The sequence below is a fragment of the Mustela nigripes genome, chromosome 10 (genome assembly GCF_022355385.1).
Source record: "Mustela nigripes isolate SB6536 chromosome 10, MUSNIG.SB6536, whole genome shotgun sequence".
In the NCBI taxonomy this organism is placed as follows: Eukaryota; Metazoa; Chordata; class Mammalia; order Carnivora; family Mustelidae; genus Mustela; species Mustela nigripes.
Window position 1 is genome coordinate 11,915,808 of NC_081566.1, and position 17,868 is coordinate 11,933,675.

Sequence of the window (17,868 nt, forward strand, 5' to 3'; positions counted from 1 at the left end):
TTCTTTTCTGTACTAAATCTTTTTGCAAAGAATAGGCTTAATTGTTTTGCGTGCTGTACTTTCTGCTATATTTTTTAAACTCTTATTATAAAATAAAATATGGATAAAACCAAATATAAAGAAAAAAGACATTGCTAATATTGGAAATCAAAAGGTGACATCCCTACATATCCCATGTACATAAAAAGATTAATAAAGGAATACTGTGAATAACTTTATGCACATAGATTTGATAACCTAGATGAAATGGACGAGTTCCTTGAAAGACACAAGCTGCCAAAACTGACACAGAAGAAATAGTCTGAAAGGATTCTGTCTATTAAAGAAATTGGATCAATAATTAATAACCTTACAGAAAAGCACCAGGCCCAGATATGTTCACTGGTGAATTCTATAAAACATGTGGAAGAAGTCATACTAATTTTCTGCAATCTCTTTCAGAAGACCGAAGCAGAGGGAATATTTACTAAGTTATTCTATGACACCAGCATTACACTCATACTAAAACTAGACAAAGACATTATATGAAAAAAGAACCGCAGACCAACATGCCTTATAGATGAGAAAATCCACAACAAAATATTAATAAATTGACTCTAACAATGTGTAATAAGAATTACACACTATGCTCTTGTGGGATTTTTCTCTCATGTATGCAAGCCTGGTTCAACTTTCAAAAAATCAATGAATAAAATGTATCACACCAATAGACTAAAAAATAAAAATCACATGATCATCTCAATACAGGCAAAGAAACCATCTGACAGTATCCAACATCTATTCAAGACAAAAACGGTCAGTAAATTCTAAACCTGATAGAGAATATTTAACAGAAAATGAGCTAACATCATACTTGTGAGAAACTTGATTCTTTCCCACTAGAATCAAGAGCATGGTTGAAAATATACCTTTCACCACTACCTTTCAACATTGTATTGGATGTCCTAGCTAATGTAGTAAGACAAGAAGACAAAATAAGAGGTATGCAGATTGTGAAGGAAGATGTAAAACTGTCTGTTCAGGGATGGCATGATCGTCTGTACAGAGAATCAAAAGAAGTTGATGAAACAACTGAAACTAATAAGCCATTATAGGGAGGTTGCAGGATAGAAGGTTAATACACAGAAGCCAGTCACTTTCCTGTATAACATCCATGAAAAAGTGGAATTCGACATTTAAAACTCTATTAAAGTTAGCACCCATAGAAATGAAATAGTTAGGTATAAATAAAGTATGCAAAAGAGCTATGTGGGGAAAACTATAAAACGGATAAAAGAAATCAAGGAAGAACTAAATAAATGGAGATAGTCCGTGTTCGTGAGTAAGAAGATTCAGTATCAAGATTCAGTTCTTCTTATCTTTACCTGTAGATTTAATGCATTCCTAATCAAAACCCCAGCGGGTCCTTTTGTGGATGTCATCAAATTAGACCTAAGGTTTATACAGAGAGATGAAAGGGCCTAGAATAGCCAATACCATACTAAAGGAAAAGAATGCAGTTGTAAGACTGACACTACCTGACTTCAGGATTTACCACAAACCTGCAGTAATCAAGACCATGTCATACTGGCAAATGAATATACAGACAAGTCATTTTTAACAAAGGAACGGAGGCAATATAATGGAATAAAGATTGTCTTTTCAAGTGGTGCTGTACAACTAGACATCCAAATAAACTGAATGAATGAATGAATGAATCTAGACATAGAACTTACACCCTTTATTAAAATTAACTCAAATGGATCACAGACCTAATTGTAAAACATGAAACTACAACATTCCCAGAAGATAATATAGAAGACTGAGATTACCTAGGACAGTGACTTCTTACTTACAGCACCAAAGGTACAATTGATGAAGTAAAGAATTGATACATTAGACTCCATTGAAATTAAGTATTTCTGCTCTGGAAAAGACACTGTGAAGAGAATGAAAAGATGAGGCACAGACTGAAAAACTACATACTTATCTAATAAAAGACTGTTATGCAAAATATACTAAGAACTTTCAAAACTCAGTAATTAGAAAACAAACAATCCCAGGGTTGCAAGACCAACTCACACAGTAGGAAGTTGTGTTCTATATGCCAGCAATGGATAATCCACAGAGGAAATTTTGAAAGCAGTTTGTTAAAATAGTAGCTAAAAGAATAGAGCTCCTTGGAATAAATTTCACCAAGAGAGTGAAAGACTTGTGTACTGGAAATTACAGAACATTGCTGAAAGATATTAAAGGAGACATAAGTAAATGGAAAGACATCCCACATATATGGTTAGGACAACTTAATATTGTTTAGATGCCTGTGTTACCCAAAATCATGTACAAGTTCATCACAATTCCTAGTAAAACTCCAATAACGCTTTTTACAGAAATGGAAAATATCTTGAATTTCATATGGAATTGCAAGTGGACAAATGCCCCAAGTGGACAAACAGTCGGGCAAAAGAAAAACAGAATTGGAGGACTTAAACTTCCCAATTTCAAGAGTTACTACAAAGTCAGTGTAACAGAAGGACTCTGGTACTGGCTTACGAATAGAAACACAAGCCACTGGAATAGAATTCAGAGTCAAGAAGTGAACTTTTGCATCTATGGCCAAGTGATTTTTGACATTGTCCTAAATCTGTTCAGTGAGGAAAGAATAGTCCCTTTGATTTATGTGCTGTGACAACTGTATTTCTACATGCAAACAAAGTTGGACCCCTAGCTCAGACCATATAAAACAATTGACTCAAAATAGATCAACCTAAATATAAAAGCTATAACTATAGAACTCTTAGAAGAAAACATTGCGGTAAATATTCATGACTGTGGCATGGATTCTTAAATATGACACTGAAAACGTGAGTAAAAAAATTTTTTTTAGTAAATTGGACTTCATCAAAATAAAAAAATTGTGTGCATTGCCTCAAAGGACATTTTTTAGGAAATAGGAGAAATTATTTGCAAATCAAGTATCTGATAAGAGTTTGATAACCAGAATATGTAAACAGGTCCTACAATTGAACAACAAAAAGACAAACTACCCAATCAAAAATTGGGCAAATTACTTGAATAGACATTTCTCCAGAGAGGATATTTTAATAGACATAAGACCACAGAAAGATGTTCAGCATCATTAGTCATTCAGGAAATGAAGTTAAAACCTAGAGAGACCAATCCACACCTAATAGGATAGCTAAAATTGGGCAGAGGGAGGGAGGAACAAAGTAAGTCTTTGTAAGGATGTGAAAACAGTTTGGTTGTTCCTCAGAAAGGTAAACATAGAGTTACCACATGACCCAGCAATTCAGCTCCTAGGTATGTACCCTGAAGAATTGTAAGCAGGGTCTCAAAGAGATACTTGTACACCAGTGTTCTTTGAAACATTATTACAATAGCCAGAAGGTAGAAACAGCTCCAGTGCCCATCAAGAGATGCAGAAGCAAAATATAGTTTTTACATGCAGTGGAATATCATTCAACTGTCAAAAGGGGCGACTCTCTGATACGTGGCCGAACATGGATGAATCTTGAAAACTTTACGCGAAGTGAAAGATACCAGGCCAAAAAAAAAAGCAGATTTCGTATTATTCTATTTGAATGAAGTATCTAGACTAGGCAAATTCATTGAGATAAAAAGCAGAATCAAGGTTACCAGGGGCCAGGTAGCGTCGGTAATAGGGAGCTATTCTTGAATGGTTAGAGAATTTCTCTTTGGGATAATGAAAATGTTTTGGAAATACATAGTGATCATGGTTGTACAACATTCTGAATGTAATTAATACTTAGTAAATCCTACACTTAAAATAGTTAAGATGGCACAACTTTATGGTATATGTATTTTACAACTTAAAATTAAACTACATAAACCATTGAACTGTACGCATTAAATGGCTAATAGCACAGTATTATGATAATAGTATCTCAGTAAGGCTGTTTTTTAAAAAACAAAACAAAACAAAAAACTTTTCAGTTCTTGTGATCATACACTACAAGAGTTTTTTACCCTGCTGTATTAGTTTGCTGGGGCTGCTACAAATTACCACAAACTGGGTGGCCTATGAAATAAGAATTTATTGTCTCAATTATTCTGACTGGATGTCTGAAATGAAAGTGTTGCCAGGATTGATTTCTGATGGTTTGGATTCCTTGGTTTATGTATCACCTGGATCGCTGCCTTCTCCCTGGGTGCAAGACTGAGTCCAGATTTTTTCTTTTTATAAGGACACTGTTATATTGGGAAAGGGCCTGCCCTAACGACCTGTTTTAAGTCAATTACCACTGTAAGGACCCTACTTTTCTTTTTTTTTTCCAGCCTTATTGAGATGTAATTGACAAATAAAAATTGTATATATTTAAGATATAAAATGTGGTGTCTAGATATATGTATACATTGTGAAATATGTACCACAACAAGCTAATTAACATACCCTCATGCCCTCACTTATTTGTCTTTTTTTTTTTTTTTTTTTGACTGAGAACAATTAAGATCCACGCTTACAGAAATTTCAGGTATATGAAACAGTATTGTTAACTTTAGTCACCCTGCTTTACCTTAGGTCTCCAGAACTTACTCATCCTACCTGTGTGAAATGTTTGTACCTTTCCAACATTCTCTCATTGCCCCTGCTCCCCCCTTGGCAACCACCATTTTACCCTCTGCTCCCAAGAGTTTTTTTTTTTTTTTTTTAAATTTTTTTTTTTTTTAGGGGGGGGGGGGGGGGAGCGAGCACAGGCAGACAGAGTGGCAGGCAGAGGCAGAGGGAGAAGCAGGCTCCCTGCTGAGCAAGGAGCCCGATGTGGGACTTGATCCCAGGACGCTGGGATCATGACCTGAGCCGAAGGCAGCTGCTTAACCAACTGAGCCACCCAGGCGTCCCCCAAGAGTTTTTAACTTTTAGATTCCATGCATAAGTCAGATGATTCAGTATTTGAGACCGTTCTTTAAAATAACACATTCTGAGGTTCTGGTGGCTAGTGCTTTAACAAGGAGGGACACAATTTAACCCTTAACGTGTATTTTTCACTTTCTTACTTTTCATGAGATATAAGCATTTACACTCATTACATAACTGTCACAGAGTTTTAATGATTACAGAGGGATATCCACTCAATCCAGTTCTCTGCTATTGAATATTTACGTTTCACTTTGGCAACACTGTCATTACCACGAATACTTTTGTGCATTGCTTTTTTAGTATTATTTCTTAGAACAGATACGTGGAAATGAAGTTGTCAGGTCACTTTCAGGCATTAGATGCAGGCCACAAATTGTTGCAAGTATAAAAAGAGGCATTTCTTGCCTTACTAGTAGATTGTTAATCATATTTTTTTGTGTGAATTATTCCCTTATTTGCCTTATTAAATTTTAGTCTGAATGTTTCTCTTACAATTCATATAAACTCCTCACATAGTGAAAATGATACTTCTTGCATTTTTCCACAACTATTTATTCATTTATCATTTGCCCTTTAGTTTTGGTCTTGTTTCCTTTTCAAATCACAGAAGGTTTGTTCTTACTTTCCTCGGCGTGTCTTTTATTGCTTCAGAGCTTGGCTTGTCCTTTTCTTAGTTTGTTCAGTATGTAATTCTGCCTTTTCCTGGATGTTTCTGTTGGGGTTAAAAATATTTAACTCTAGTCAATTATACTTCTGTATGCTTCAAATATATTTAAATCTAAGTTACTTGGAATTCGTTTTGCTAGATGGGATGTTGTGAGAATCATTTTGCTCTTTTGGTTGCTAAATTGGCAGTTCCAATTCCATAATTTAATCACTGTCTTCCTCCAGTGATTGAAGATTTCTCGTATATTGAATAATATATTTTGGGATAGAGCTCTATTACACTAAGAGTAAGAGTATACTCTAAGGTACTCTAAGATAGAGTCTTATCTAGAGTATACTCTAAGATAGAGTATTTTGGGATAGAGCTCTATTACATTAAGAATTTATTAAAGGTTTGTACAGTATGTTTCAATATCTGAAAAGAACATTTTTCTCTCTTCCTCTTTACTCCCTTTACCCCCCAGGATTTTCTTTGGCATTTTTACAAGTGTATTTTTCTGATACACAGCAACACCTGTGTGCCATCTCCTATATTTAATTGTTTTATTATATTTACAAGGAATATAATGAGAAATGCTAAATACCTATGCATTCAATCTGTCAAGTAGTGAGTATTTTTCCATTTTTGTTTCAAGTCTTTTACGTCTTTTTAAAAGACTTGTCCTTTCTTCATATAATTCAGATTACTCACTACTGTTATTCTTCACATGCAAGTATTAGTTTCTGATAATTTTTCTTTGATTGTTTTTGCTATTAACAATGAAATTTTTTACTGTGTTTTGTTATTGCTCATTCTGCTCCCAAGAAGTATTGTTGATTTGTGTTTATCTTACCTGCAGTTACTTTACTCAGCTTTATCAGTTATAACACTTTTTAGTGGATTTTTTTACATTTTATGGGCAAACAATTCTATGGAAATTAGAATGATTTTGTAACTTTTCTTTTTAACACTTCTTTCTTGTAACTATTGCCCATGTTACTTGCTCAGACAGCATACCTAAAAACTAAGTAAGAAATAATGACAGACACCCTCTTTATAATTATTCCTTAGTTTCTTGTGTTTTTCTGGTGCCTTCACCAGTAGGTATTACTTTGTCTGATAGCTGGAAAACAGGTAAAGAAGAATCACTTTACTGTTTTTGTTTTTGTTTTTTGTCTTATTACAGGACTCAGGCTAGTATTTGGAATGGGTATTGGGTTTTCTCAAATACTTTTAGACATGGGTACTTACTGAGATTATTTACAGATTTATTTTAATTTAATTCATTAGCATAATGCCATCTTTGTACATTATTAACAATTTTACTAGTATTAAATTACCTTTTTTTTTTTTTTTTAAAGATTTTATTTATTTATTTGACAGAGAGAGATCACAAGTAGACAGAGAGGCAGGCAGAGAAAGAGAGAGGAGGAAGCAGGCTCCCTGCTGAGCAAAGAGCCCGATGCGGGACTCGATCCCAGGACCCTGAGATCATGACCTGAGCCGAAGGCAGCGGCTTAACCCACTGAGCCACCCAGGCGCCCTTAAATTACCTTTAATACCTGTAGTAAGACCTATTCTTTTGGGGTAGCTCGCTCTTTTTTAACATACAGTTTGATTTTATCAGCATTTTGACTTTTTTTTACAGTCTTAGCAACAAGTGACTTGAGTCTATGACTTGTTCTGGTGGTATTTTTGTTAGGTTTTGATATCAGGGTAACTTTTGCTTGAAATGTCAGTGTATGTTGCTGCTACCCCAACAGCTAAACTACACAAACCAGAACAGCAAACTAAAATTGTTCTTTAGATGATGAAAAAAATGAGAGAGCATATAGGTAAGTGGTCAGGACCATAGTTGTTGAGTGAGGCCTCATTCTGTGGTGACACAGAGAGCCAGAGTTGTACTTGCTATGGCTCCTCCCGGTTCTGGTGGAGCACTGTGTGCCAGGCTGCCCCCATGATGCCGGATGGTCTGAGTGTTGGCGTGCAGTAGGCACGACACCACCAGTAGTGCTGTAGTCAGTGGTTAGATAGTATAGTGGGTGCCCCAGAGACAGTTCTCCAGCCGAATGGGTGTCTCTGGTTTTTCTTTTTTTTCTTTTAAAGTGTGGTACATAAACAATGAATTCTGGAACACTGAAAAAATAAAATTAAATTAAAAAATAAAATAAAATGAAGTATGTACCTCAAATGTGAAGAAGGGGGGATAGTTTTCTTTCAACTTTAAATCAACTTTTGTTAATAGATTTTCAGCCCTTAAAACTGTTTTCATAAAAGGACACAGTGTCCTCCAGAGCATGACATAAACCCACAGGTTCTTTGGGTTCTAAAACTTATTGGTGATCACCTGGGAAAATAGCCTATAGCAGAGTAACAGAAAAGTTCCAAAGCTCAGGAGATCTAAAGGCATAATCTCTGTCTGTTTCTGCTCACCCTTTAGCCACTGTCTGGAAGGTGCTTTGGACTTCGCATTTTCCTTGCACCTAATTACTGAGAATATATTTCATCCTAATGTCTTAAAAAGTTGGCTTTCAGCTAAATTTCTTGTCCCTAATGCCCTACCTAAATGCCAAGAAACCTATCATTTTTTCTAGTGGATGTGAAGATGTTTGATTAGACCTTTGTCTTTCTCACTGGACCATTGGAGAAGCTTTTTGTACATTCTAGCTCGGTCATTCCCTACCCCACTAAATTCTCCAAAGGCACAAACATACTTACAATTCTTTATTGGTTCCACATCAGAAATAGGATCCGTTAGATTTTTCTCTCACTCCATACACCAACAATAATTCTATATACATTAGAAATATAAATATAAACAAATAATTATATAATTTATGAGCAGAAATTACAGATATATAATCTGCTATAAAACACAACACAAAAAGGAAATACATACTGAGAAAACTATTTGGAATATATTGCCAAAAAACGGTGAATAGCTTTAATTAAAAAAAAAAGTATTATTTATGTGATAATATACAAAAATAATATTGAACTATAAGAACAGTTCTTTATTTATAGAAAGAAATTATTTGATATTTTATTATTCTTATAGATGAATCCATTTTTTGTTATTACTTCTATAGCAAAAACAAATTAGTTACTCACCAGGACTGTGCAGCATAGAACATCAGCAAGAGATAACCAAACTAAAGACTGATTTAGAAAAGAAAAGTATCTTTTATGAAGAAGAATTGTCTAAAAGAGAAGGAATACATGCAAATGAAATTAAAAATCTGAAGAAGGAGCTTCATGATTCAGAAGGCCAGCAACTTGCTCTCAACAAGGAAATTATGATTTTGAAAGACAAATTGGAAAAAAACAGGAGAGAGAGGTAAGAATCAACTTATTTACTCCTCTAATAAATATTTCCTGAATGCCTGTTGTGCCTGTGTGTCAAGGGCTGGCGATACACGGGCAGTCCACATACTGCAGTCCTAAAAAGCCCAAAGCCAAGATCGGTAAATAGGAGATTATACTACATCATGACAGGCAGCAAATGGGACAGTGTAAGTACAGGCAAAATGCAGGAGCTCCCAAAGATGAAGCACAAAGGGTGACTTTGGTATGTCTGGGTTTTGTGGACAAAACCAAAGAAAGAAGAAATTAATGGTGGAAGAGTGTCCAGACAGGGCTAGCGGAATGTACTGGGGTGGAGAAGAAAAGCAGGGAGCATGGTACATTCAGAAGACTAAGGCTGTTCCCCATGGTGGAGCCATGGGTCTGCAGAGGTTAGTAGACTGAAGATCATGAAGCAGAGCAGGGAGTTTAGACGTCATCCTAAAGCCATTGAAGGCAGGTGACAGGGTGGTACTCCTGGTTTTGAAAGATCACTCTTGTTCCTGTGTGGAGCAGGACTGAGGGGAGCAGACGGCAGGTGGGAACCTGGCTTCGAGGGATGATCAGGCCCATAGGTGCTGACTGAGAGTGGAGGGAAGCATGTGGGCTCAGAGGATCCTAGAGAGCCAGAACCTGGGTGCCATGATGGCCAGGTGGGAGAAATTGCTAGTGATGCTCCTGTTTCTGGATTTTAGCTGAATATATGCTTTTGTTATTCTCAACTTATATTGGAAGCCAAAATTTATTTAGTTTGGTCCATTCATTCAACAAAAAAATTTTTAGGGCCTTTGGTGGATAAAGCAACTGTTCTGTTATAGGCTCTGGGAATGTAGCAGTAGACAGACAAAATCTCTGTCCTTACAGAGCTTTCCTTTATTTAGGTGAAAGACTACAAACAAAATAAGTAAAATATGGAATATATTAGGTAACGATAAATGCCAAGAACACAAAATACAGCACAGGATGGGGCCGTGAAGCACTGAGGGGGCAATTAAGTGTCGTTATAGACTGGTCTGGGGAAAGAATGCTGAGAAGGTAATTGAAGTAAGGGCTGAAGAAAGTAGGGAGGCATCTCTACAGATGGAGGAGAAGAATGCTCTATACAGAGAACAGGCTGTTAAAAAAAAAAATAACAAGAAGGCAAAACTATGGAGACAGTTTAAAGAGCATTGGTTGCCCGGGCTTGGGAGAAGGCAGAGGTGTTTGGGAGGATGTCGAGGGCAGCGCAGCTCCTCCGCATGATGCTGTGATGGGCGTGTGTGTGTGTTGTTGAACATGTGTCCCAACCCAAGCAATGCGTCCACTGCAAGTCACTGACGGAACCCATGCTCCACTCTGCTGGGGGTGGTGTTGTGGGGAGGTTGTACCCATGTTTGGGGGCTGGGGTATGTGGAAAATCTCTGCTATGAACGTAAAACTTTTCTAAAAAATATGTCTATTAAAAATAATAATAATAAGGAGGCCAGTATGGCCAAGGTAGGCTTAAGGGGAAAGAAGAGTAGGAGATGAGTATAAGAGGGAGCCAGACTGGATCAGGCAAGGCTTTGTGACGGGTGACTTCTGGTTATTCGATCGGGAGAAAACCATTGCAGAGACGTACTGCAGGATTTTGAGTGGAAAACTGACAAATACTGGGTTGTGTTTTAACATGGTTACTCTGACTACTGGGTTAAGACCAGGCTGACTTAGATAAGAGAAAAGCCTGGAAATGATTTAGAAGTAGTCCAGGCCCAGAAGGATGTTGCATTGGCTTAGGGTGGAAGCAGCAGTGGTGGTAAGAAGAGTTGGGATTCTGATACTCCTTACAAGTAAAGACACTGGTTTCTGCTGCGGACTAGATATGGAGTGAAGAAGGAAGAGGAGGAATTAAGGGTGATACTGAGGTTCGGGGTCTTAGCAGTTAGGGGACTATAGTTACCATTTAGAGAGAAACAGTTACATTTGAGATGCCTATTAGACACTCATGTGGAGATGTCATGTAGGCCATTGGATAGATCAGCCTGGATTTTAGGGCTAGAGAAAAAATCCTGGGAGTATTTTATCACTCACATGGTATTTAAAACAGACTCTATGAGATTACTTAGTAATTAGTAGATAGAAAAGAGGCCCAGCACTGAGCGCTGGGGTGCTCCAGTCTTTAGGAGTTTGGAAATGAGGAAGAAATGGCCAAGTGGACAGCTGAGAGTGATAGGAAGAAGACCAGACCGATTTGGTTTCCTGGAAGTCACGTGATGAAAGCATATCAAATCCATCTACGTTATGTGAGATGAGGTCTGGATCCAGTACGATGAGGTGCCCAGGCAGTGACAGTTGAATTTAACAATATGATGCTCACTGGTAACTTCGATAAAAAACAATTTCAGTGGAACAAGAGGGGCAGAAGCCCCAAAGTGGGATCCAAGACTTGAAGGAAAGCAGTTGGAAATTAAAATAGTAGTTGGAATCTCTTAAAAGGAAGCAGTAGTTGGAGGAGAAATTGATCTCAAAAGAAGTTATTTTTCCCTTTTGTTTCTGTTTTTAGATAAGGGAGAAATAACACCATGTTTTAATTTGATAGAAATTATCCAACATGGGGAGAAAAGTGCAGAAACATGTACTTGAGCAGGTGTATAAGTGGAGGGTTTGGGCTGAGCTGTGCTTTTCACCCAGAGAAGGAGAAGAGATAGTAGAGTGGATGAGGAAGGTAGATAGGGTGGTAGGAACTTGTGTGGCGCTTTCCTGAGGTGCTCTGTGAGACGTCTTTGTGGAGATACCAAGTCAGCAGTTGAAGGGAGCCCAGAAAAGCTTCAGATTAAATTTGGCATTCATCAGCATACCAGGTCATTGGACTCAGGTGGTACAGTGAACCAGCTCAGGGGAGGTGTGCAGAGAGAAGGCAAGTTCTGGAACGGAGTACCTGGGAGGATGGGCATTTACCGGAAGGACGGAAAGAGGGGGTCCACAAGGGCAGAGATGGAGCCTGGAAACCAGGCGTGGCATCACTGAAGCCAGGAGAAGATAGCATTTCAAGAGGGAGGAAACGGGCGACGGTGTCAAAGGTGGCAGGTAGATTGAATATGATAATGAGACCATGGCCCATTGTGAGAACAGGTTGTTGGGGTGGTGGCGCACAGAAGCCAGATTTTGTGTGGTGAGGAACAGTTAGACGATGAGAAAGTGGGTACAGCACACCCTGTCAAGGCTTCCAGGTGGTTCCCAGTGAAAAGGAAGGCAGGGAATTGGCAAATGAAGCATGACTTAGGGTTCAGGGAAGAGTGTGTTTGTCTTATTTTCATATGGAAGAGACGTCAGCTTTCTTCAGTGCTAGTAGGAAAAAATAGGAAGAGTTTTACTTAGAAATTTTACTCAGTTCATTTGTGTACATATTTTTTGGAAAGACTTCTTTGTAATTTCTCAAATTTTTGTCTTGTTTGTTATTTGGAGTTGCTTCTGAATCAAGAAAGATTTTTTTTAAATTTTATTTAAATTCAGTTTAGTTAACATAGAGTGTATCATTGGTTTCAGGGGTAGTGTTTAGTGATTCCTGAGTTGTATGTAACACCCAATGTTCATTACATCAAGTCCCCCCTTCGTGTCCATCACTGACTTACCTGCCCCCCCCCAACCCTCCCCTCCTGCAACCCTCAGTCTCTTTTCTACAGTTAAGAGTCTCTTATGTTTGTCTCCCACTCTATTTTCATCTTATTTTATTTTTTCTTCCATTCCCCTATGATCCCATTTTATTTTTCAAATTCCATGTGTGAGTGAAATCATGTGCTTCCTCTGTCCGACTTATTTGCTTAGCATAATACATTCCAGTTCCATCCACATCCTTGCAAATGACAAGAGTTCATTTCTTTTTGATGACTAATATTCCTGTGTGTGTGTACACACACACATCTTCTTTATCCATTCATCCATCAGTAGACATCAGGGCTCTTACCATATTTTGGCCATTGTGGACATTGTTGCTATAAACATTGGGATGCAAACATAACTGAAGTTTGGCTATAGATAATTTTTTTAAAGTGGCCTATTTGCCTGTACACACAGGATGATTTATTTTCCCAGAATTTATTATTTAAAATGTAATTTTATTTATAATATAGTGATGTAAGAGATTTTTAAGATCACATTTTTTAAAATCAGCCATTACTTAAGTTCTTGGTTGACTTGGAATTAATCACATGAAATTTCCCAGAACAGATCCATACTGAATTTCATTTACTGCTAAGATATAAGCCTCTTTAAATTTTTTTTAATTGAATACAAGGTGACACACAGTGTAACCCTTAGTTTCAGGTGTACAGCATGGCAATTCACCTTCTGTCCAGGTTATGCTGTGCTCACCAGTATAGCAGCTGTCACCGTACGACTCCATTGCAGTATCATTGACTAGATTCCCTAAGCTATGCCTTTTCTTCCTGTGTCTTATTCATCCCATCACTGGAAGCCTGCCCCTCCTGCTCTGCGTCACTCATTTTGCCCATCCTCCACTTCCCTTTCCTTCTGTATTTATGGGTCTAATTCTCCTTTTCATTTGTTCATTTGTTTTGCTTTTTAGATTCTACATGTGTGTGAAATCATATGGTATTTGTCTTTCTAGGTCTGGCTTCTTTCACTTAGCTTAATACCCTTTAGGCCCATGCATGTTACCACAAATGGCAAGATCTCATCCCTTTTTATGGCTGTGTAATAGTCCATTGTGTATGTATATACCACATCTTCCTTATCCATTTGCCTATTGATGGACACTTAGGTTGCTTCCCTATCTTTGCTTTGTAAATAATGCAGCAGTAGACATAAGGGTGCATATAATCTTTTCAAATTAGTTTTGTTTTCCTCAGGTAAATACCCAGTAGTGGAATTGAATCATACAGTATTTCTATTTTTAATTTTTTGAGGCACCTTCATATTGTTTTCCACCATGGCTTCAATGGTTTCATTCCCACCTACAGTGCATGAGGGTTCCTTTTTCCACATCCTTGCCAACCCTTATTTCTTGTCGTTTTTTTATGGTAGCCATTTTGACAAGTGTGAGGTGATATCTATCTCATTGTGGTTTTGACTTTCATTTCCCTGATGATCAGTGATGTTGAGCATCTTTTCATGTGTCTGCTGGCCATTTGTATGTTATCTTTAGAAAAATGTCTATTCGAGTCCTCTTCCCATTTTTTAGTTGGATTACTTGTTTTTTTTTATTGACTTGTATACATTCTTTGTATATTTTGGATTTTAATCTCTTATCAGATATGTCATTTGCAAATATCTTCTCCCATTCAGTAGGTTGCCTTTTCGTTTTAATGATGGTTTCCCTCACTGTGCAAGTTTTTTACCATGATAAAGTCCCAACAGTTTATTTTTGGTTTTGTTTCCCTTGTCTTAGGGGGCATATCTAAAAAAATGTTGCTCTGGCCAATGTCAGAGAAATTACTGCCTGTGTTCTCTTCTAAGAATTTTATCAGGTCTCACATTTAGAACTTTAATGCATTTTGAGTTCATTTTTGTGTATAGTGTGGGAAAGTGCTCCAGTTTCATACTTTTGCTTGTGGCTGTCCAGTTTTCCCAGCACCATTTATTGAAGAGACTGTATTTTCCCCGTTGTATATTCTTGACTCCTTTCTCATAGATTAATTGGTAAGTGTGGATTTATTTCTGGAGTCTCTGTTCCATTGATCTGTGTGTTTATTTTTGTGTCCGTACCTTACTGCTTTAATTACCACAACTTTGTAGTCTCTGAAATTTTTTAGTATGCCTCTAGCTTTGTTGTTCTTCCTCAAGATTGCTTTGGCTGCTTGGGGTCTTTTGTAGTGCGTTACAAATATTAGGATTACATGTTCTAGTTCTATGAAACATGCTGTTGCTACTTTCATGGGTATTGCACTGAATCTTGTAGATTGTTTTGGCTACTATGGACATTTTTGCAGTATTAATTATTTCAATCCATGAGTATGGACTATCTTTCCATTTGTTTTTATCATCTTCAGTTTCTTTTGTAGTTTTCAGAGTACAGGTCTTTCACCACCTTGATTAAGTTTATTTCTAGCTATTTTATTTACTTTTTGGTGTGATTGTAAATGCAATTATTTTCTTAATTCCTCCTTCTCCTACTTTGTTATTAGTGTATTAGTGAAATGCCACCAGTTTCTGGCTATTAATTTTGTATCCTGCAACTTTACGGATTTCATTTATTACTAATAGTTTTTTTTAGTGGAGTCTTAAGGGCTTTCTAGTTATAGTATGTCATCTGCAAATAGTGACAGTTTAACTTCTTCCTTACCAGTATGGGTCCTCATATTCCTTTTTTTTTTTTCTTTAATTGCTGTGGCTACAGCTTCTAGTACTGTGTTGAATCAAAGTGGTGAAAGTGGACACCCTCATCTTATTTCTGACCTTACAGGAGAAGTTCTCAGTTTTTCTTCATTATGGAGGATGTTAACTGTGGGGTTTTCATAGATGGCCTTTATTATATTAAGGTGTGTTCCCTCTAAACCCACTTTGTTGAGGGTTTTAGCATGAATAGAAAGTTTAATTTTATCATGTGATTTTTCTTCATCTTTTAAGATGACCACACAGTTTTTATCCTTTGTTTTCTTGATGTGGTATATGATACTGATTGATTTGTGTACATGGAACCATCCTTACATTCAGAATAAATCCCATTTGATCATGCTGAATGATCCTTTCAATATATTGTTGAATGTGGTTTGCTGGTATTTTGTTGAACATTTTTATATCCATGTTCATCATGGGTACTGGCCTGTAGTTCTCTTTTTTTTAAATGGTATCTTTGGTTTTGGTATCAGGGTAATGCTGGCCTTATAGAATGTATTTGGAAAATATCGTCTTCTATTTTTTATAACAGCTTGAGAAGAGTTAGGTATTAACTCTTCATTAAATGTCTGGTGGCATTCACATGTTTAGCCATCTGGTCTTGGACTTGGAAGTGTTTTGATTACTGATTGAATTTTGTTACTAGTAATTGGTCTGTTCAGACTTTTTTGTTTCTTCCTGATTCAGTTTGGAAGATAGTATGTTTCTGGGAATTTATCCCAGAAAAGCTAGAAGTAGTTTGTCCAGTTTGTTGGCATATAATTTTTCATAGTATTCTCTTATTCTTATATTTCTGTGGTTCAGTTCTCTTTTGTTTCTGATTTTATGTATTTGAGTCTTTTTTCTTGATAAGTCTGGGTGTAAGGGTTTATCTGTTCTGTTTATCTTTTCAAAGAACCAGTTCTTAGTTTCATTATAGGTTTTAAAAAAAAATCCCTATTTATTTCTGCTGTGATCTTTAATATTTCCTTTCTTCTACTCACCTTAGATTTCATTTGTCTTTTTTCCCCCAATTTAGGCATAAAGTTAAATTGTTTATTTGAGCTTTTTATTTCTTGAATTGGCCTATATCATTGGATATTTCCTTCTTAGAACTACTTTTGCTGTGTCAAAGATTTTGGACCATGAAGTTTTCATTTTTCATTTGTCTTCTTTTAATTTATTTGATTTCTTCATTGACCCTTTGGTTGTTTAGAATATAAGAAGCCTCTTCAATCTGCATTTCAACTCAGTGTTTGAAAACTGATTCCTCTTTGTCCATTAGGTGGTTTCCAAAAAGTCTGTTAGCACTGTGTTTACCTCTAAGGGTGAATCAATTGTGCTTCTCAGAACTATAATTTTAAATAAGTTTTATAATACTAAATTTGTTGTGTATGTATGCATATGTGTATAGGTAGGTACTTAGGTAAGAAGGAAGAAAGGGCTGAATATGTCAAGAGAATTATTGGAAATTTCACTGAGGGTTTGCTAACAATCTTGAGCTGAGTATAAGGAAACATGTTGGGGCCCATGTGTTCCCTTCTTTCCCTAACCTCTTGATTTTCCCATACTTTCTGGTACATATAAAACCAAATAAGGTGAGCACAGTCATGAAGTCTACAAATCACAGATGTCTTCTCAGATTTTCAAATGAAAAGCAAAGTAGCCATTGTTAGGCAGACAAGTCAGTGAATTGAAAGGAATGTAACGTTTTTAATTTTAAAGGGGAAGATTGGGATTTGGTATGTTTAAGATATGTAATTTTTCAGAATTAAAAACACATGGTACAGTAGCCAATCGGGGATATGTTATTTTAACTTTAATTCCGTTGCCTTTCTCCCCCTCTTATGTTTTGAATCGTTAGTCAAAGTGAAAGGGAAGAATTTGAAAATGAGTTCAAACAACAGTATGAACGAGAAAAAGTATTATTAACTGAAGAAAATAAAAAACTGACAAGTGAACTTGATAAGGTGAGTGATACAACCTAGTTTTTATTCCCTGAGCACATGCTAAATGTTCAGCACTTTGATAGAAATTGTAGATAATTTTGTATTTGATGGCTGGTTTGGGTTTAATATTTCTCCTTATACGTTGGGTTGGTACAGGCGAGTTTTCATTACAACAGTCTGTACGGGAGTTCTGGAGAGAGGGTTTTGCTTATCTCATCATATTCTTTGTCCCATTTATTTTTCAAGCCTCTGTTCTTTATTTCACTTTCCATCAACTCTCTTTTTCACATTTTTCTCCCATATTTGGTACTTACTCTTTCGTGGCTGTTGGAGGTAAGGTGATCCTTGGCAAGAGCAGGAACATTTAAGCCAAACTGGAGAAGTTTTGACAACTCTGTTGTCCTGTTCATGAGGGAAAACTGCTAATAGCTAGAAATAATACTGTTGGTAGTTAGGAATCTAGAGAAACGAACTCTGCCTAAACCACTGTAGCTTGAATAAAGAGCAGAACCATTCATCAGATTTAGAACAAAATGTCAAATACTTAAAAGGAATCTTTTTCCGTTTAGTAGGAGGAAAAGTATTATATTAAGTATTATATTACTTAATAATCAGTTTGTATGTAGATTTCTTGAACTGCCATTATTCTGCATTTCTTTCATCAGTTCTTAACAAACAGTTGTAAAAATTCTAATATTATCTGGACGTTTTAATCTTATTTGTATTTAAGAATGTTTGGGTAATTGTGTTTTATAATAATT

The 17,868-nt window shown here is 36.5% G+C and overlaps 1 protein-coding gene across 13 annotated transcripts in view; it reads left to right on the plus strand.

The window, feature by feature from the left end:
• The window catches only part of CDC42BPA (CDC42 binding protein kinase alpha), a 329,012-nt gene that overhangs the window by 222,778 nt on the left and 88,366 nt on the right, over positions 1–17,868 (plus strand). For all 13 annotated transcript variants that reach the window (XM_059412594.1, XM_059412582.1, XM_059412585.1 and 10 more), the window contains 2 exons: positions 8,615–8,862; positions 17,023–17,128. In XM_059412594.1, the coding sequence (XP_059268577.1) occupies positions 8,615–8,862; positions 17,023–17,128 (354 nt within the window). The remainder of the gene's footprint in view (positions 1–8,614; positions 8,863–17,022; positions 17,129–17,868) is intronic.